Source organism: Camelina sativa, chromosome 18 (assembly GCF_030686135.1).
Source record: "Camelina sativa cultivar CO46 ecotype springtype chromosome 18, ASM3068613v1".
Taxonomy (NCBI): domain Eukaryota; kingdom Viridiplantae; phylum Streptophyta; class Magnoliopsida; order Brassicales; family Brassicaceae; genus Camelina; species Camelina sativa.
The window spans coordinates 4,196,060-4,215,016 of NC_141897.1; the positions used below are offsets into that span (position 1 = coordinate 4,196,060).

The 18,957-nt window shown below is 34.9% G+C and overlaps 2 protein-coding genes and 1 pseudogene across 9 annotated transcripts; 1 reads left to right on the top strand and 2 right to left on the bottom strand.

Moving 5' to 3' along the window:
* Positions 1–6,529: 6,529 nt before the first annotated feature.
* Positions 6,530–8,649, top strand: LOC104760518 (uncharacterized). 6 transcript variants are annotated; one of them, XM_087500193.1, is made up of 7 exons: positions 6,530–6,901; positions 7,005–7,062; positions 7,158–7,238; positions 7,333–7,368; positions 7,447–7,686; positions 7,806–7,947; positions 8,037–8,649. In XM_087500193.1, exons 1-7 carry the CDS (start codon positions 6,708–6,710, stop codon positions 8,513–8,515), a joined length of 1,230 nt encoding a protein of 409 aa, XP_087356319.1. In that variant the 5' UTR covers positions 6,530–6,707; the 3' UTR covers positions 8,516–8,649. The 6 variants fall into 6 exon arrangements, 4 of the variants coding, with proteins under 4 accessions (XP_087356319.1, XP_087356321.1, XP_087356320.1 ...); XR_015589425.1 differs by having other exon boundaries at positions 6,532–6,901; positions 7,447–7,637; XR_015589426.1 differs by having other exon boundaries at positions 6,532–6,901; positions 7,447–7,637; positions 7,806–7,910; positions 8,125–8,649.
* Positions 8,650–8,708: 59 nt separating this feature from the next.
* LOC104760519 (phospholipid-transporting ATPase 2) lies at positions 8,709–15,927 on the bottom strand. 2 transcript variants are annotated; one of them, XM_010483461.3, is made up of 25 exons: positions 15,511–15,927; positions 14,875–15,076; positions 14,570–14,783; positions 14,364–14,480; positions 14,154–14,246; positions 13,887–14,061; positions 13,597–13,763; positions 13,377–13,481; positions 13,028–13,125; positions 12,785–12,927; positions 12,526–12,622; positions 12,274–12,383; positions 12,009–12,173; positions 11,756–11,910; positions 11,572–11,652; positions 11,344–11,464; positions 11,138–11,244; positions 10,929–11,060; positions 10,646–10,799; positions 10,354–10,471; positions 10,100–10,273; positions 9,942–9,993; positions 9,610–9,737; positions 9,333–9,483; positions 8,709–9,235 (listed from the first exon to the last, which is right to left on the bottom strand). In XM_010483461.3, exons 2-25 carry the CDS (start codon positions 14,997–14,999, stop codon positions 8,894–8,896), a joined length of 3,324 nt encoding a protein of 1,107 aa, XP_010481763.1. In that variant the 5' UTR covers positions 15,000–15,076; positions 15,511–15,927; the 3' UTR covers positions 8,709–8,893. The 2 variants fall into 2 exon arrangements, with proteins under 2 accessions (XP_010481763.1, XP_087356318.1); XM_087500192.1 differs by having other exon boundaries at positions 12,785–12,922; positions 15,511–15,880.
* Positions 15,928–15,940: 13 nt separating this feature from the next.
* LOC104760520 (pentatricopeptide repeat-containing protein At5g44230 pseudogene) lies at positions 15,941–18,377 on the bottom strand (annotated as a pseudogene). Its single transcript, XR_015589424.1, has one exon. The product of XR_015589424.1 is annotated as a pentatricopeptide repeat-containing protein At5g44230 pseudogene (transcript).
* Between the last annotated feature and the right edge of the window lie 580 nt (positions 18,378–18,957).

An 18,957-nucleotide genomic window follows, 5' to 3' on the forward strand; every position in this document is an offset into this window, starting at 1 on the left:
GGAGAAAGGACTGTGGGCCAATAACACCATAAAAATGGACCCTAATAAGCTTGGATTTAAATATTATGATACATGGAACTCTAACCATTTAACTTCTTGTTGAAGAGTTTGGTGCATGCATGTACTTAACTTCCCATCTTTATCTTGATTTTTCTTTTGGAGTGTTCACTCTTTGAGATGTGAGAGTGAGGACCACGGTAGATGAATAATACAATGCGAAGAGAGAGAGAGAGAGAGAGAGAGAGAGAGAGAGAGAGAGAGAGAGAGAGAGAGAGAGAGAGAGAGAGAGAGAGAGAGAGAGAGAGAGAGAGAGAGAATCTAACATATATTAGAATTGACTTTTTGTACATCTGAAATTTTTTTACATATATGTATTTCATCTCCACCTATTATCATATAAGGGCTTGCGTCCTCGAACTCTACTTCCTATGATCGGAGCTTAACATATGTGATTTTGGGTACAAGTCTTGTCGTTCTCTTGTGGTTACAACTTTTTCGATCTAATGGAGTGTTCACTCTTCGAGATATGACTCTGTGAGACAGTGAGAGTGAGGACCACGGTAGATGAATCCCATAATACAATGCGATAGAAGAGTGTAGAATTTTTTTTTTTAAATATTAGAATTGACTTTTAGTAGATCTGAAATTTTGTTTACACATTGAGAAAGTTTGTTTTTTATAATTATGCATTTAATCTCCACCTTTTACTATACTGTGACTTTAGCTACAAAGTATTGTCGTTCTATTGTTGTTACAACTTTTTCGATCTGATGGAGTATTGATATGATATATGTCTGATGTCTCTGTCCCACTCCCACCCAAGTGCAGTTATCTTATATTTTCTTGATATCCATCAAGTGTCGAGTTTTGTTCATGGAGTTTTTCAGCTTTTGAAAATTCCAATGCATTTAGCTTCATGGTTCTTGTGGTGCTGTTTGCAAAACCATGAAACCTTTATTCATCCTGTTCCTACTCTAAAATAACTTTGTCTGCTTAATTATTCGAAATAATTTGATAATTAGCTTAATACTCAACAGCTGTACGTTGCTCACCTCTACTTTGTTGAGATGTAAAAACCTATACTTATAAGTGCATCTTTTCATCCACAATATACCAATTACATTAAGACTTTTTGCATGGATGTCACCCATGTCTCCATTTATTACATTGCAGTATAAAGAGATTTTGCCTCAACGTCATATACATTCTTTTTTTTTTTTTTTTTTTTTTTTTTGTCGACACTTGGATCGAGAAAGCCCAAATCATAGGCAAAACTTTACAATGCAAGGTAACACAACTGTTTGGAGTTGAATTGTGGTGAAAACATGAATTTATTTTTCACGATTATTTACACCTAATTCATGCCATATCGCGCAACACAATTAGTATTTAGTCACACAATTTAACTATGAAATTAAGTTTTAAAACACCAAAAAATAGAGCACATGCATCAACATAAATTAGATAACCATACGGTTAAATATATATAAAGAGAAAGTTAGAAACATTGTGCCAAAACAAACTAACAATCCAATTCGATTATTATAAGCTTCTTATACTTTTTCATCACCTACACTCATAACCATTTCAGCTCTTCAAATATATAGGCCACTTCGTCCACACTCAAAAACATAAATGATTTCGTAGCATGCATGATCCAAGCGAAATACTTTACTAACGTTAGGATGAGATCAGCAAATATCAATACATCCATACCTTTTTTTTTTCAGCCAATACATCCATACCTTTTTTTTTTCAGCCAATACATCCATACCTAAATATTCCTTTTGTTCTTAATTATATAAGTTGATGTTTTAGAATTTTTTAAAAAATTTCACAAAAATGATATTACAGGTTTTGAGATTTGTGAGTTTCATGAAGTGGCAACTTCAGCCAATCTTGTTACTAAGGCGATATCATCTAGCGTGACATTCATAAATGGCACTCTAAAGGACCAACATGGCTCATAATCAAGTGCAAATATGATTTTCTTTTATTATTAATTGCTTTGTAATTAGAGAATTTGTTAGAAATACACTTTTTAATATATTATATTTATAAAATGCCATCTTTTTTGGTTATTTTCATTTTTGCATTTTTTTAATTTTTAATGACTATTTTACCCTTATATGAAAAATATTTTAATCAATAAAATAAAAGACAAATTTTTCCGCCAAAAAAAATTTCGAAAAAAAATTTTGACAAAAAAAATTTCTCGCAAAAAAAAATTACAAGGCTTTTATAAGATTTTTATAAGGTTTTATACGATTTAAAAACCTTATAAAAACCTTGCAAAACCTTGTAAAAACTTTGTAAATGTCTTATAAAAATCTTTTGAAAACTTTTTAAACACTTATTAAAAACCTTGTACAAGCGTTTACAAGGTATTTATAAGGTTTTTAAAAGTTTTTTAAAAAGTTTTTTAAAAAGTTTTTAAAAGCGTTTACAAGGTTTTTATATGTTTATTTAAATGTATAAATTTCAAAACTTTTGACGGGAAAATCCAATTTTGTAATTTTGGCGGGATTTTTTCCGATTTTGGCGGTAAATTTTTGTTGATTTTGGTGACTGTACATTCTTGCTATCACTCAAAAAAATGGTAATTTGATCATTTTGTACATAAAAAGAGGTAGTTTTAAAAATGGTTAACAAAGAGAGGTATTTAAAAAAATGGGTATAAAGGAGAGGTATTTAAAAAATTGGGCAAGCAAAAAGGGGTATTTTTGAGAATGCCCCTTTTAATTATATCGTTAGTTTGTGGTTTGCATATGTCTATGACCCGTTTCTTTTTCACAAAATCTGTTTCCTTTGAAGATTAAATAAAAAAAAAGTTTATAATGGTCATTTTGTCATTTTGTCTATTTCAAAATATATTAATTGATCAATCTGACTAATTTACTAAATTGTTATTGGTTAGTTGTTATATATAGCATTATAGGAAAGTGTGTTTTTGTATTGGAAAATAATATAATATATAATTAAATACTCCTATTAATAATTTTTAAAAATGTGTGAGCTAATACTTTTTATTGTTTAAGTCAGTAATTCTGTTTGATATTTCTTGAAATTTGTATTTTTATTTAAAAAGTATCATGTTGGCCCTTCAAATGCCATTTATGAATGTTACGCTAAATGATACATTCCCAGTCCAAGATTAACACCACCAACTTCGTGACCAAAAATGTCATCAGCTAGACTCATGAGCACATCAAAGAAATCTCCTGGTAAACCTTGGTCGTTGCTTCTTCCTGGATCTGAACAACAACATTGTTGTCGTTCGCTCTTCTTCTCTGCGGATCTCCTCCTACAAAAAGGGTGAAACAAACAAAATGGGTGCTTGATTATATACCATATCCGGAAACGCATATTCCCAAAAAAATCATAAATCATAAATCATAAATTCTCTTCAATTAGCTTCAAATATAAACAGAATTCCTATATTATTACTGAAAATCCTAGATAGATATGCCAATAAACGAAGCAATGCGCGTCTACCCACCCAAACAAAGATCCCGTTATCCCCATAATCAACGGAGATCGACACTTAAATAAGGTTTCAGTTAAATTAGGCAAAAAATCTTACCCCAATCATAGACGCAATTTGGTAACAAGTTTGGTAGTCATGATCTGCGACGCAGATACCAGCATCATCGTTAGAGCGTCCATGGACGTTGATGAACCGTTTTTCAACTTGCTAGACAAGTTTATTATGAGACTATTGGTGTGCCAAGTTTGTTTTGTCAATTCCAAAATATATTAACTGATAAATCTGATTAATTTACTAAATTGTTATTGGTTAATTGTTATATATAGCATTATAGGAAAGTGTAGTTTTGTATTGGAAAATAATATAATGTATAATTAAATACTCCTATTAATTAATTTTAAAAATGTGTGAGAACTGTAAACCATCAATTTATAAGGAACAAAGTAGTACATACACTTAAACAATATCCAAATCAAATGGTGTTTAGTGCATCCATCACATTAAAATAAAATATGGTTATTTCAGTAAAATGAGATTTGTTGGAAATGGATAAAAATTTAAACAATATGGATTTCATAGTAAGTTCGTCAAATCTTCGTCTACATTTAAAGACAAAATTTTGACATAACATATATCTTTCAAAACTACATTGGATTTATGTTAGAATATATATGTTAATACACCCATTAGAAAATTAATATCAAACCACATTTGCTGAAATTTTTGACGAGGTATATAAAAGAGTCTATCAAAAATCTGTCTAATTTTATTGTTTTTATATTTAGGATAGAATATATATATATATATATATATATATATATATATATATATATATATATATATATAACTGTTAATCCTTATGGTCATACTTAATATTCGTCTTATATAGAAAGTTTGGTTGTAAGTACACTATCAACAAGATTAACTAAAAATATATTATGGGGGTTTGTCATAGTAAGATTGAGGAAATAAAGTACTGTATCTTATCTTACCATACGATGTCTTTACACTTTATCACATTTTTGGTTATTTTGGTGCACAAAATCACAAAGTTAATTACAATTTTGGCTTTAAATGTTGTTCAAAAGGAGGTGTATTCAACTTAACATTTTAAGTGATTTATGTAAAATTTACAAATTATAAGTTATTCAATCATAGATTTTTTAAAAGTCTATTAAAATCTACTATTATTGAAATTACTAGGATTTAACCCGCGGTACACCGTGGGACAATATTTTTAATTTTAAAAATTTAAAATTTATATTGTATTTATTTGTTATTTTATTATTGTTTTATTGAGTTAAAAAATAGAAAATTTTACAGGTACTTGATATTCAAAGTATAGGATTTTTGTAGTGTATTCAAGGTTTTAACCCGTGTGGTATATGTATAGTCTAATAATACATTTATCCCCTTGTACACATCTAAAAGTGTTTAAAAAAAACAATTTCACTTAACTCCCTATATAAGATTAATGCCAACCCGTCTCACCAAAATCAAAATAAATTTTTGCGTAAAAAAAAATCAATATAAGTTTTTTTTATCAAGTTTAATTATGTTAATTGTTTTATCAAATTAGCATATTTATACAGTTTATAATTTTTCCATGTCAATATATAGTTTATAATAATTAATAGAATTTCAAGTTTTTTGGTAATTTCTCAAAAAATTAAAAATAAACCAAATTATATGGGGGTCTTCAACATATTTAATGTGACATTTTATAATTGGATTTTCGGTTTAGGAAATTTATTAATGTTAATATAATTATGGATATTGTAAACTTTTGTTATGGAAAATCTGTTGTATATCATTTAAATTTGAGAGATTTTAGCATCCATAAAAATAGTTTTGGAGATTTAATGGGTTAAAACTTTAATGGGTAGAGTTGTTTTTGGAAAAATCGGAATGTATATATCTTGTTAAGATTTTATGGCGATAAATGTAACAAATGTTGGTAAAGTTTAGTATTTGAGTTTCTCAGCAATGTTATTTATGGAATTGTTTTAGGGGTTAATGTTGTAAAAAAAATAAATAATTAAAACTTAAAGGGCATAAACCAAAATGTACTCCAAAAATGTTAATATAGATGATTTAAAAATCTACTTTAAAATCTACTGTTATTGAACTGATGATTTAAAAATTTACTTTAAAATCTATTATTATTCAAACAGTTAGTGGATTTGAATTTTAATGATATTTAGGGATTTTGGAGTATTTGAGAGGATTTCTTGAGTTAAAAATACATAAATCCAAATTTCATGGTCTTAGGTGGGATTTGAAATTTTTTTACAATAAATCATATCAAGTTCCCTAAAATCATCAAAATTATTTAAAATCTCATGAAAAATCAAATCAGATGGAATATTAGATTGAATACACCTCCTAATCTAATTCTAAATTCATAAATTAAGTCTTTCATTGTGCTCATTTTAATGCATAGTTGTTTCTTGAAGTTTTCTTGGAAATAGCAAATAAGTTGTAGTTTCTTCTATGGTGATTTATTCTTTTTGTTTATTTTGAAAGAATGTAATTGTTTTGAATAATTTTTATATATTTATAATATAAGAAAATGATTGAAAAAATTAAGAAAAACCTTAGTACTATATGGATTTAATTATATAATATGGCATTAAGAAATTGTTAAAAATATTAAACTAAATTGTGTTTTTTTTCCACGCTTATAATAACTTTGTAATTTGATTTTGAATTTATCTGGAAAAAAACCTCTAATATAATTTATTTAGGTATTAGAGTTTTCCTATTATTTTTTACCAAAAAATTAGTTTTTCTATTATTTAATACTTTTAAACCACAAACGTTCTAATGTAAATAATATATTATAAGCTAAAATAAAATTCTGAATTAATTATACTCCCTCCGTTTCAAAATATAAGATGTTTTAGAGAAGTTTTTTGTTTCATAATATAAGATGATTTTAAGTTTGTATGCAACTTTTAGATTAGTTTAATATTTTATATCATGCAATATTGTTTCTGATTGGTTAAACTTGTTAAAAGTAAAGATTTCTTAATAATAATAATAATAATAATTAAGGCAAAACATAACGATAGTGATCTGGTCTATCTTGTTCCTCCTCTACGTCTCTGTGCTCGAGGCTTGTGCCTTCCATTTCTTATGTCAAACCTCAGTTGAAACATCATCTTCTTCTCCTCCAGAAGAAAAAAAAGAAAAGAACCCTAATTAGTTTACAGAGAAGATGTGGGGAGTTGGAGGAAACTACTACTGGCGAAAGAGGAACAACAACAACAACGGAGAAGGAGGAGAAAGCGAAGCGATCGTTGTGGTATTCGCTTGGATGTCTAGTGAAGAACGCAATCTCAAGAACCATGTCGATCTCTACTCTTCTCTTCTTTGCGATTCTCTCGTTTGCCATTCTCAATTTCTCAACATGTTCGATCTCTTTACCTCTCTCTCTCTCTCTCTGTTTTCAATTTCTCCATTAAATTTCATAATTGAGATTGATCCTTGATTCAATCTTGATTTCGTGTATTAGGTTTCTTCCAGAAAAAGCTGCGGATTTAGCTTCTAATGTTGTGTCTGAGGTTGTGAAGGTAGAAAAAGGTTGAAACTTTGATTGTTTTTGGTTGATCTAATTGATCTCATCAGAAGCTTATTTTAGTTCTTGGTTTTGATGATGTTATTGTAGGAGCTCAAAGCAAAGCCAGTTCCTTTAGTTTTTGCTTCTTTCTCAGGTGGTCCTAATGCTTGTATGTATAAAGTTCTTCAAGTAAGGTTTTTGTTTTTTACACCATTTTACTCAACATTTTGATGTCTTTAGAGAATGGAAGTTGAGTACATAACCAAGATCCTTCTTTTTGCAGATACTTGAAGGAATATGTGAAACTGGACTAAATCAGGTATGCCATTGTTGTTTTTTTCATTCTTGTTACATCTCTAGATGAATCTTAGGTTAATGGGTTTTTGGTTCATATCAGGATGATTGTAGATTGGTTAGAAACTGCATCTCAGGGTTTATCTATGACTCATGTCCTGTGGATTTCACTAGCGACTTGGGAGCTCGATTAGCGGTTCATCCATCTACCCTCAAAATGTCTAATCCACCTAAACCGTTTGTATGGGCAGCGAATGGTCTTGCTTCGAGTCTCGATTATGTTTTCCTCAGCAGGTTTGAATCACAGCGAGCCGAGTACTGGCAGACTCTTTACTCTACTATAGTAAGAGCCTTTTTTTTTTAACATACTATGAAATGGTGAAAGAGTTCTTTAACTTTGATTTTGGTTTTACCTCTCATCTCATTTGCATTCTTTCTTTTATGTTCGTTCATTTGCTGCAGAATATGAAAGTACCTTATCTCATTCTATGCTCTGAAAACGATGATCTCGCTCCTTATCAAACTATACACAATTTCGCTACACGTCTCCAAGAACTAGGAGGAAATGTAAAACTTGTAAAATGGAATGATTCCCCTCATTGTGGTAAGTATAGACTAACACTTACTGATGTTTTTATCTCCAAAATTAGTTCTTTATGGTCGGAACCTTAATCAATACATAATGCTTTTCAGGTCATTATCGTTATAACCAGGTTGACTATAAAGCTGCTGTATCCCAGTTCTTGTCAAAAGCAGCGTTGGTATATTTGCAGAAGGCAAGAAGACTTGACAGAGAAGAAGCTATGAAAGAAACTAAATGTGATGATGAGATAACAGAGCCAATTCAAAGCTTGGGGCAATCAACCTCTGGTCTTAACCGAAGCTTCAACGGAACTCCACTTGTCACAACCGATCATTTCTTCGTGCCTAGCACTGTAGGTTACTACGTGGGCAACGGAGGGTCTGTGCAAGATGTACACAAACAAGATATGATTTGTTTGTCCAGTACTCAAACTGATGATGACACAGTTAAACCCAATGGTGTTCTTGGCCAAATCTTATTTGATGTTTACATTCCGAAGAATGTCGAGGATTGGGATGTAAAGTTGTTGGAAACCAGGCGGTCTAGGCGGAAACCGGGGACGAGGTTTATACGTAGATCGAGATTGTAATACTTGAGTTTATTATACATATATATAATAAGTATTCATTTGTTCTCTTCAGAAACTATGGCAGAGGAATCCCATTTGGTTTTCCCTCGCATAATTCTAATAAATCAATAAAGTAAGATCTATTTTGCAGACAAGACAAAGTGTTTTCTTGGCTGTTTAAATCAAAGACTTAGTCAATATCTGCCAGACCCAGTAAAGTAGTCTTTTTTTTTTTTTTTTCAGTAAAGTAGTCTTCTTATATACAACTGTTTCTTTCTTTTTGTGCTTTACCAATTCTGGTTAATGCCCGCGACTTGGACTGCGTTTACCATTGAGATCAGAAGAGTCACAAAGGTCACGGAACAGTAAAAATTGAAGGAAAACAAATTCAGTGATTTTTTAGTTGTCTTTGCAGTTTCTGCTATAACCAGAGGATGATGATAGTCTTGATTGTGACTGGAAAAACTCGAACGGAGTTCCAGGGCCAAATGAGCGCCGTGTTGCGTTTGGAGAATCTGACAACAGAGGCTCATAGACCGGGCTTCTGCTCTTGGGCTGAATGATGGATAGTGGAGATACGTCCTTCTCGATGGTCCTTGGTTGCGTTTCAATGTTTCCTAGAGTCAGTATTGGACCGCCTGTTCGTTCAGCTTGCTGGAGTATATTGATCTTGCTTGGTCTGTATGTATAGCGGAAGTACTTCAATGCGAAAATTGGACCCATGCCTGCTCCAACAATTAGCTGCACAAGAAAAAGAGACGAAGTTTTATTCTTCTTTGGTGTTTTGTAAAGAAGACTTATACACAGGTGCTAGGAGATGACTATGATTGATACTCACAAACATCGTTATCCAGTAAGAAGGTTGAGAACAGAGGCGGAACATGATTGTGTACATTCCCGACGATGGTATGGCGCTGAAGAGAAAGTTTATGACATAGAAACCAACCAGATTTCCCCAAATGGAAAGGTGTTGCAACACCGTAAAGGAACTGCAACGAACAAAAAGAAAGAGAGAGAATAAGCACTGAGCATGGGTGTTTGTATTGCGAACATGCACATTTAAATGTGATGTATGCGTCTATATGTGAGTAGCCACAAGGAAAAGGGAGCTGTACTTGGTTTCTTGAGCCACAACAAAAGCTTGAAGCCATATACATCCAGAGAGAGCTACCATTCCAATCTCCTCCATTTCACTTTTTTCATACGCATATGCGTGTATGGTTATTACAAACACAACAATTGCCTGCAGATAAATTTCAGAATTCATATTTATACAAGGGAAGATGAACAAAAAGGAGGAAGAAGAAAAAACAGGTACTATAAGCATTTCAACTAGGTATGTGGAGCTTGCATAATTTGTACTATACTGTATTAATTAGTGATGTAGAGTTTTGAAGTAGTGAAGAAAATAAACTCAATTAAGTAGATTTGTGATGACAATACTCACGTGAAAAAGGGATCGGCCAAACCACCCCGCAAATGTGCTTGGGTTTAGAAGCCTGAGTAGTTCAAAAATAAGATGAAGTTAACAAATATGCATGAACGTACGAACAGTTACCTTCAGAAATAGTAAAACAAGATTTAGACACGATTGATCAAGCATACCTTCCAGCTTGGCAGTAGAACAAAATTTGAGGGTGTTGCATCACTGATGCTTCACTAAGATCTTTATCAATTACGCTAACAAGAACAGGAACACTGGTGTAGAAAACGTTATAAGCCATCAAGCTCACTGAATTAAAAAGACTGGTTCCCGAAACGCCTGAAATAAACGAGAAGCTACGTAGATTCTGTTGTCAGTATTTTAGGAACAACCTGGAATGTATTTACTGACAACACATCTGAGATAATAAACTTACAAAATCTGGATGAAGCATATTAGCAATGATTTGTAGAAGGAATACTGGGACAAAAATGCTGTCCGGTTATATGAATACCTCCCATGAACAAGAATCAGTCTTTTGAGAAACCTGAATCCTGCGATTAAAGAATCCATCAAAAACCAATCAGAAACTGTTTTAACTGGCTAAAACAATGAATCCATGCAAAACAATCGAGAAGCATGGATATAAAGGTATATGGAAAATATGTACATGATACATATCTTCAAGCTAATATTAAGGAAAAATTGTATCTTGCTAATGCTCTTACTTCCAATACTGTAATCTGCAGCTCTTGCTGCCTGCAGCCCTTCTCTTCCGCTGATGCCGACCCCAATATCAGCTTGCTGTATCATTCTTACATCATTCCCACCGTCACCAATTGCAAGGGTTCGATAATCGCAGGATTTTAAGATTTCAACTAACTGCAAAGTCGAGAGAAAAATTTAAACTAAAACATCAAATAAGATGAGCATTTAAAGGCCACTTGGAAAATAGTGAATACTTAAATAAATGTAATTAGAGACAATAGCACCTAACGTTGGGTGGGTTACCTGGGCTTTTTGTGAAGGCGTTACGCGACAACATATGGCTGTCCTAGAAAGTATAGCTAATTCAACAAAATCCTTGCGATGGTGTTTCAAAGCAATTTCTAGAGCCCAGCCATCAATGACAAATGCCACGTCCTGTACGATCCATATAATTATTCTCTGATACAGGTGACAGGAAATTGTTCCAAGGATGCAAAAGTTCAAAATTTTACCTTGGGTTCTGAAGCTGTAACCCGCATTGTAAGCAAAACCCTCTCCAAACTTCGAGAAACATCTTCTTCAGTTTTTCCATCAATCATCAGAAGTTGACCTTTAGGCTCTGATATAAACATGATTATGGTAGAAAAGCATGATAAGTAGCAATAGGCAAATCTTTCTAACACAAATAGCAAAAAAAGAGGAAATGATCCCAACTTACCTGGGGAGATAAAATTACATGAAAGAGCAATCTGTATAGCTGTATTCTGCTTATCTCCGGTCAGCATCCAAAAGTTTATGCCCGCTTTTCTAAGTGTCTCGATTGTCTCTGGTACACCATCCTAAGTAAATAAGGCAAAAATATATATAAGACAGTCCTCTCCTATTTAGGATGCTACATAATATTACACTGTGAACCTCACTATGTCCTGGACATTTAAACTTTTACCTGCAAGCGGTCTTCTATTGCAGTGACCCCTAGAATATAAAGATCATGTTCTAACCTTTGACAGACCTCAGCAATTCTCCACTGTGACATGAGAAACATATCATTTTGAGGCAATCAAGTGCATCAACTTAGCCAGTTAAGTTGTAGGTCAAAATATCAACAGAAAGAGAATTGTTTCAATTACCTCCCTATCAACCAGAAGACTACTAGCCTCTTTAAACTTCACTGACCACTCTAGATACTCATCCTCTTCCAGTTCACGCCAAGCTAAACACAATGTTCGAAGCCCCAGCTGGGAATAGTGCTCTACGGCGTCACCAATAGTTCGGGTTTGTTGACCTAAAAGCATAGAGGAGAATAAACGGCCATCAGCTCTGAGCACATTCAATTGAATACTATGTACTCGTCACATATTGATAAGAGATACGTCAACTTACCAGCACATGCATAGGGAAGGATTGCTTCATCTGCACCTTTTGACAGAAGTATAATTTTCCCATTCTGACAATCTTTCACTACCACTGACATTCTTTTTCGATCTGAAGTGAATTCAAGAATCTCCAGTACCTCATAGCGAATTATCGAACCATTAAATCTGATTTCTGCGTTTAATATAGAGGAGGAAAGACAAATGATAACTACTTTTTAGGTACATATTCGGATATTCCATGGAGAGCAACACTGAAATCAGATGACTATTACCTAGAAGATTGGCATTTTTGCCGACAAAGACCATATGCAACTTTGCAGCAGCAACTACAAGAGCGTCCTCATCCTGTGATTGGGCCTTGTAAACAACATCTCCAGCTTTGCTGTCAGATAGAAACCCAAAAAATCATAACTAAATGAAAGTTCTAGACAAATGGAATATATTTGCAGAGCTTGAAACGATCTATGAAGTTCCCTTTTTTCCAAAAACAGATATTGTGAAGATTTCAAGAAGTTAAAATTTACCCCTGCACAGGTATAACTGTGTTGCAGATGGCCATAACTGTAAGAAATCGGATAACATCTGTAGAGCCACTGTTGATGGCATTAAGAAGTTGTGCATCTGATCAGAAAGATAAATCAAAAATAAGTAAGAAAGAATACTCCTTTGATGCATACTCGCTGATGCACATGTTTCAAATAATGTATAAATTAGTATGATCGACACAAATTTGGGGAAGCATAAAAGTGAGAACATAATACACTAGAAAACAAAGTCTGAAACCTTTTAAAGCATCTCCATTCTCATTCCCATAAAATATGCCACCAATACAGCATCTTCTAAATATCATCTTGTTGTCAGTCAGGGTCCCAGTTTTGTCAGTCAAAATGTACTCTACTTGCCCAAGGTCCTCGCTTATTGCTGTGCTGTCATGCACAAAAAGCCACATAATGCAACAGAAGATTATGAAACTAACGTGTTCAATGCAGGTGAGTCTTAGGTAGTATGACTCTATCCTAAACTTACTTTGCTGCATAAGATGCTGTACCAGTCTCTTGATCTATCATCTCCACATCCCATTCTATAAATTTTGCATAAAGACCCTTAACCAAATCTAGAGACACCTGCCACATTACATCGATAAGATGCTTAGCATGCTTAGCATGCTTAGCAGAAACAGGCATGATAATTTATCATAATTTCGTTATCTTCAAGAATCAAGATGTTGTTCCATAAAATATGATCAGCCCTGATTTTCGATCCAATATCTATTTCACATGCCAAGAAGCTGATTTATGCATTCTTTATGTCAGTCTAGAGCTAGCAAGGGAGCTACCAGAAGTTCCACATAGTATAGCAAGGAAGTCTAAACTACCTTAATGGAGATGGGTATCATGATGGAACATAGGAGCTCAAACCGCAAAGGGATTACAAGAAGCTCATACCACGGGGCTTCCTCTGGATACTGCACATACCATTGCTGAAAAAAAAAAAACCAAGTTCGTATAGCTCAGAACTGCCCCAAGCATACAAAATCAAGGGTAAAAGATTTATTATCGACATGACATTATATGAGGATTAGGTAGGAATCAAACCTTCCTTGCTTCTGTATCTTTCCAAACATTTCCAGCTACACCCAGGACCATAACAACAACAATTTGGAAAACGAATATCGCTCCTGTCAGTTTATCAATCATTGCATCCATAGCAGTAAGCTTCGGCTCAGCTATACCCCTACTCATACCAAGCTTAGTTTGGTTGCCTATAGAAGTATGAAAAATCATTGAACCCCCTTTGTCAAGATCAACTACAATCATACAACTGACCAGAGATATTGAGAATGCATGGTCCACAAGAAAAAAACGATTTTATAAGAAAACGTTACCTGTATAAACAGATACTCCACAAGCCCACTCTGTATTTCTCAAGTAACAGGACTGAAGAAGAGTGTTTTTTATGGTTAAAGAACAGACGTCATTGTCAAGAAATGGTGGAAATAAGCGCATGTTTGCGTCAAATCTTCGAATATCCTTATCTGGAATAGGACATTCAATCACACCCTGAAAACATAGACAGCTTAATATAAAATTCGTTTATAGGAAACAACATGGACAGCCAGGAACGACCTGATTATTTAAGAAGTCTTACTTACTTTCATCTTGTGTAACAATTCTAAATCAATTCCCACACATGCTGAGGGTATAACTCTTGTTTTGAGATCAGTCTCACCATCTAAAGCAGAAGTCTGCATGTATTAATTAACTTTTTAGCACATTTGGAAGTACTCAAGAAAAGCTACCAGCATCAACCTTGAAACTAAATTGTAGCATAAATCATATAGGTGCATGAACAAGAAGTCTACCTCTACATAGCAAACACCTTGTGGATCAGAGGTACCAAGCAAAACTAGATCACAAGGAACTTCATCATTCTCACGCAACCAGACAATATTGCCAACCTGAATGTCCTGCGCTTGAATCTACAAGCAATATACTAGTACAGTTAACCCAAAATATCACCTAAAAAAATCAATCGCAAAGGAAAAATTCTCGCAGAAGTGATTCATACATGCTTCTTGATCCCCTGTTTCACGATCCAAACTTCTTTCTCATTTGCTTTCTTATCTGATAGAAACCTGTGATAATCATCCCAAGCTTCTTTGGAAGCAGAGACAGCAAATATGAATATTAAAGGACCCCAGGTACTAGCAGGATTTACAGGGGTGATAAGCGACCATAGCTGAAGGCACGCAATCAACAGAAAATACTGGTTCATGAACCGGCTGAAAAAGAAGAAGATAGAACATACCTTGATCAGAGAAGTCGAAACTTAATAAAAATGATGATAGTGTTATAGAACATGAGAACCAATACCTGAATTGCTCCCACAAGTTCTTGGGAAGAAAATTCCACAAGGTATACTTTCTGTTAGATATGCGGTTATCACAACAAAGCTCCTTCGAAGCTTCATCATCGTTAATGTAAACAAAACGCTTCATTGTTAAAGAAAAACTCTTCTAATATTCATTCCATCCTTAACCTCAGAAAACGATGATTGAAGTTTACCACCAATCAACTGCCAAATATGAATGGTTAAGCAATACTTCACATTAAGGGATGACATTTGTAAATCTAAATCAAAAGCACATTGAACATAAACGTAGTAACAACAAAACCACTTCCTAATTCCAAATTACTATCATTCTACAATATAAGTGAACTCGGGTCGGGTGGGCAAACAATAAACCCCATTGTTGAAGAAGCCAAAACCCACATAGAGGAAAACAATAACAGTTTCCCCCAATTAGGAAGGAAGATCGAATCAAAATTTCAAACACCACAAATCTCTCAAGATCTCAACTCAAATCTGATTCAATTCAACACATCGAGATCAGGAGAAACCTCAATTGTTTTATTCCATCTCGCTAAACAAACAAGCTTGAAGAAGCAAAAAAAAATTCAAACGCAAACCTTCCAAATTCTTATATATAAGATTGAACGAAACGTTACCTTATCGATCACCCAGGAGCTCGATTTTTTTTTTTTTTTTTTTTCCTTTTCTCTTAGGAGTTTTGAGAATTCTTTTGCTTTTTTCGTGACTTTTTTGTTCTCAGCTCTGTTCAATGTTTTCGTTAAGGAGGAAAAGGAGGTAGTGATCTGCAGCGACGGTGCGTTTTGTTGACTTCCGTAGAAATCGGCTCCTCGTGATGCAGTTTAGATTGATTCAGATGACACGTTCCGTTGTTTGCTGTTTCAGAAAACGGCACGCATTTATCTCTGGGCGAGTAAAAGACAAAACAAAACGGTGGTGCACACCTACGACGAAGTTTCGATGCTCTCGCCGTCCCCGAATATACCATCTTTGTGTGGAGTGTGGACCATCGTTCCAAAAAAAATCTTCATTTATATTACCAAACTTTTACAGTTGTTATGATAGCGATGATAGAAACACGTTTGTATTATTGATCAAAGTTGTCCACGTGAAAAATGAGTTACAACGAAGACGTTTTCAGACTTGAGACTTCAGACAATAATTTTACTTTTTACATTCTACAAGCTAAAAATGTATCTCAAATAAAAGATGAGTATTAAGAACCAAATAAAATCAAATTTCACATAACAATACGTTGTATAACTATGATCAGGTTCAGATCCATGGCGTTTCTGTTAAGACTCTCAACGTCTTCAGGAGATGTTGTTCAAAATTCTTCGACGAATCTTTTGACTGTCTAGCAAAACTATATCCAGTTCTCCAATTTTCCCAAGTCGATTCTCAAGAAAAAATCTCCTCGAAGATTTAACTCGGTCTGTGTACAACCTTGATTCTCACCAAAAATCACCACAAGAACAAGCTCCACTCCTAAAATGGTGGAACCTCATGTTGTCCCTCATAATAATCACCCGCCCTGTAACCTCTGACGCCAAACGCATAAATGTGTGACAATCTTGGCACATCCTCAAATTCTTCATTACCTTTATTGTAGAATCTCTGCTTGTAGTGAGTAAACAGAATGCTAAAGCCAGCTTCTCGGTGTGCTGTATCAGTATCAACCTCTTCGCATTGTCACTCACGTCGTAGGGCACAGAGCTTAAATCCGGTTGATACCCTAATACCGTTAATCTTTCTACTAGCTCTTCTAACTTTTCTTGAATCTTATTTGACATCGGATGGTTCAGGTTTCCCGGGAAAAACTTATGCATCTGACCATTCTTATCTACAACCCAACTAACCGCGGGTGTCTTCTTCAAACCCTTTTCTTTAATCAGTTTCCGCACTCTCAAAACTCCGCCCCAGTCTCCAGCTGACGCATAGACGTTGGAGAGCAATATATAGTTTCCGATAATGTCCGGTTCCAATTCAAACAAATGTTCTGCAGCAATCTCTGCTATGTCTGGATCGTTGTGAATCCTGCAGGCACCGAGCAATGCACCCCATACACCTCCGTGTGGCTCAACAGACATACTTTTAATCAGCTCAAGGGCTTCTTGTAACCGCCCTGCACGGCCAAGAAGATCGACCATACAAGTATAGTGATCCTGCGTAGGTTCAACACCGAATGTTTGATACATAGAAGCAAACACTTGACGTCCTTGGTGAGCGAGTCCCGAGTGGCTGCAAGCCGTAAGCGCACCAACAAATGTAACCGTGTTTGGTTTAATCGCGGTCTGCGTTACCATGTAATGAAACAAATCTAAAGCCTCTTGAGCCCGCCCGTGCATAGCTAGACCAAGGATCATCGAACTATAAGAGAAAACGTTTTTGTTGTTCATCGACACAAACACATTTACCGCCTCTTCTACATTTCCGCATTTTGAGTACATATCGATCAACGCAGACCCAATAACAACGTGGTCGCTAGGAGAATAACCAGATTTCTGAGCGATTTGAACAGCCCTGTCAGCGTACTTACTTGCTCCCAACTGTGCACAAGCCGATATAAATCCAGCGACAGTAACTTCATCAGCTCGAACTCCTGATTTCTCCATTCTATCAAAGTACTCTAAAGCTTCTTGAGGCTTAGCATTCTGAGCAAATCCCGTAACCATAGCGGTCCAAGCCACCATATCCTTCGTAGGCAAACTTTCAAACAATTCCACAGCAGATTCCATATTCCCAACTCTCGTATACGCAGCTATAAGCTCTGTCCACGATATCACATCTCGTTCAGGCATTTCATCAAACACCTTACGCGCACAATCAAGAGAGCCACACTTCACATACATATCAATCATCGTATTCCCAACGTAAACAAAACAAAACCCCCTAAGACGAAACGTCTGTGAGTGAAACTGACGACCCAATTCCAAATCTCCAATTGATCCACAAGCTTTCAAAAGAGCAGAGAAAGTGAAAGAAACAGGCGTGATCTCTTCTTTCCTCATACATCCGTACATTGAAACAGCTTCATCAATTTTACCTTCAATCGCATACCCACGAATCACTGCTGTCCATAGAAACGGGTTCCGGAACTGCACAGGCTCGATTACGCGGCGAGGATACGGATCCATGGGAACACCGAGCTTTGTTAACGTGCGAATTAGCTTGGTGAGAATGTAACAGCTTTGATCGAGACCTTTACGGATAACATGACCGTGGATTTGCTTGATTTGATTGAGATTGATGCAATCATCGAGGTTCGAGATGAGTGAAGACACTAGAAACTCTCTTTGATGGCTGATCTCTGGAAATGTTACGGAATTGTTGTTGGTTCTTCCTAGCTGAAGTAGTTGTTTTGAAAGCAAGCTTATGTTAAAGGGGTTACTCGCCGTCGAGAACCGGTGTGAATGAGCCACCGTCATCGCTGACAAGGTCCCGGAGCTCCCGCCGTGCCTTGCCTTCCCGGTTTTTGAATTTCACGTCTTAATAACGAAAATGCACCTTTGAAGAGTTTTCTAAGTTGTAACCTTTTATGTTGGCCTTTTTTCTTTAAGGCCCAGCCCATTAAAGTAAGTGGTCAATCCTAAAACATAATAAATTAAAGGTTTTTGTGAAAAAAAAAGATTCAAATCACTGCTATGACTATCCAAATCGTGAGCATCTCATAGGTGGCTACGGGCCGCACCAAAACAAAAAACTTTTTCTTGGTTGGTGTGATCAGTTGGACATAAATCCAATTTTTAAAATTTTTGGATTCTTTCGAGTTTTTCTTTCCTCTTCCTGGCTGTATCAAGATGCCACTATGTCGGGATATTTTATTTGTTTTGTCCAGAAAATAATGCTATTTTTTCCATTCATTCCTTTCAGGATCAATCGTGGTCTTACAAACTCTACCGCAGATTTGGACAAATCTTTTTCTTCATACAAATGTGTAAAAGTGAGATTGTAGTTCAATTGGTCAGAGCACCGTCCTGTCAAGGCGGAAGCTGTGGGTTCAAGCCCCATCAGTCCCGGCGGATTCAATACACTATGTATACATAGAAAACTCAATTTCTTTAGTTCCTTATAAATAGGAGCCC

What these genes read in the sequence shown, in the direction of transcription:
- LOC104760518 (XM_087500193.1), top strand. Translation starts at nt 6,708, where the DNA reads ATGTGGGGAGTTGGAGGAAACTACTACTGGCGAAAGAGGAACAACAAC. An exon ending in TTGTGTCTGAGGTTGTGAAG is followed by an intron (nt 7,063 to 7,157) that starts GTAGAAAAAGGT and finishes ATGTTATTGTAG; the next exon opens with GAGCTCAAAGCAAAGCCAGT. An exon ending in GAATGATTCCCCTCATTGTG is followed by an intron (nt 7,948 to 8,036) that starts GTAAGTATAGAC and finishes AATGCTTTTCAG; the next exon opens with GTCATTATCGTTATAACCAG.
- LOC104760519 (XM_010483461.3), bottom strand. Translation starts at nt 14,999, where the DNA reads ATGAAGCGTTTTGTTTACATTAACGATGATGAAGCTTCGAAGGAGCTT. An exon ending in AATTGTTACACAAGATGAAA is followed by an intron (nt 14,062 to 14,153) that starts GTAAGTAAGACT and finishes CTATGTTTTCAG; the next exon opens with GGTGTGATTGAATGTCCTAT. An exon ending in GTCTTCTGGTTGATAGGGAG is followed by an intron (nt 11,653 to 11,755) that starts GTAATTGAAACA and finishes CTCATGTCACAG; the next exon opens with TGGAGAATTGCTGAGGTCTG.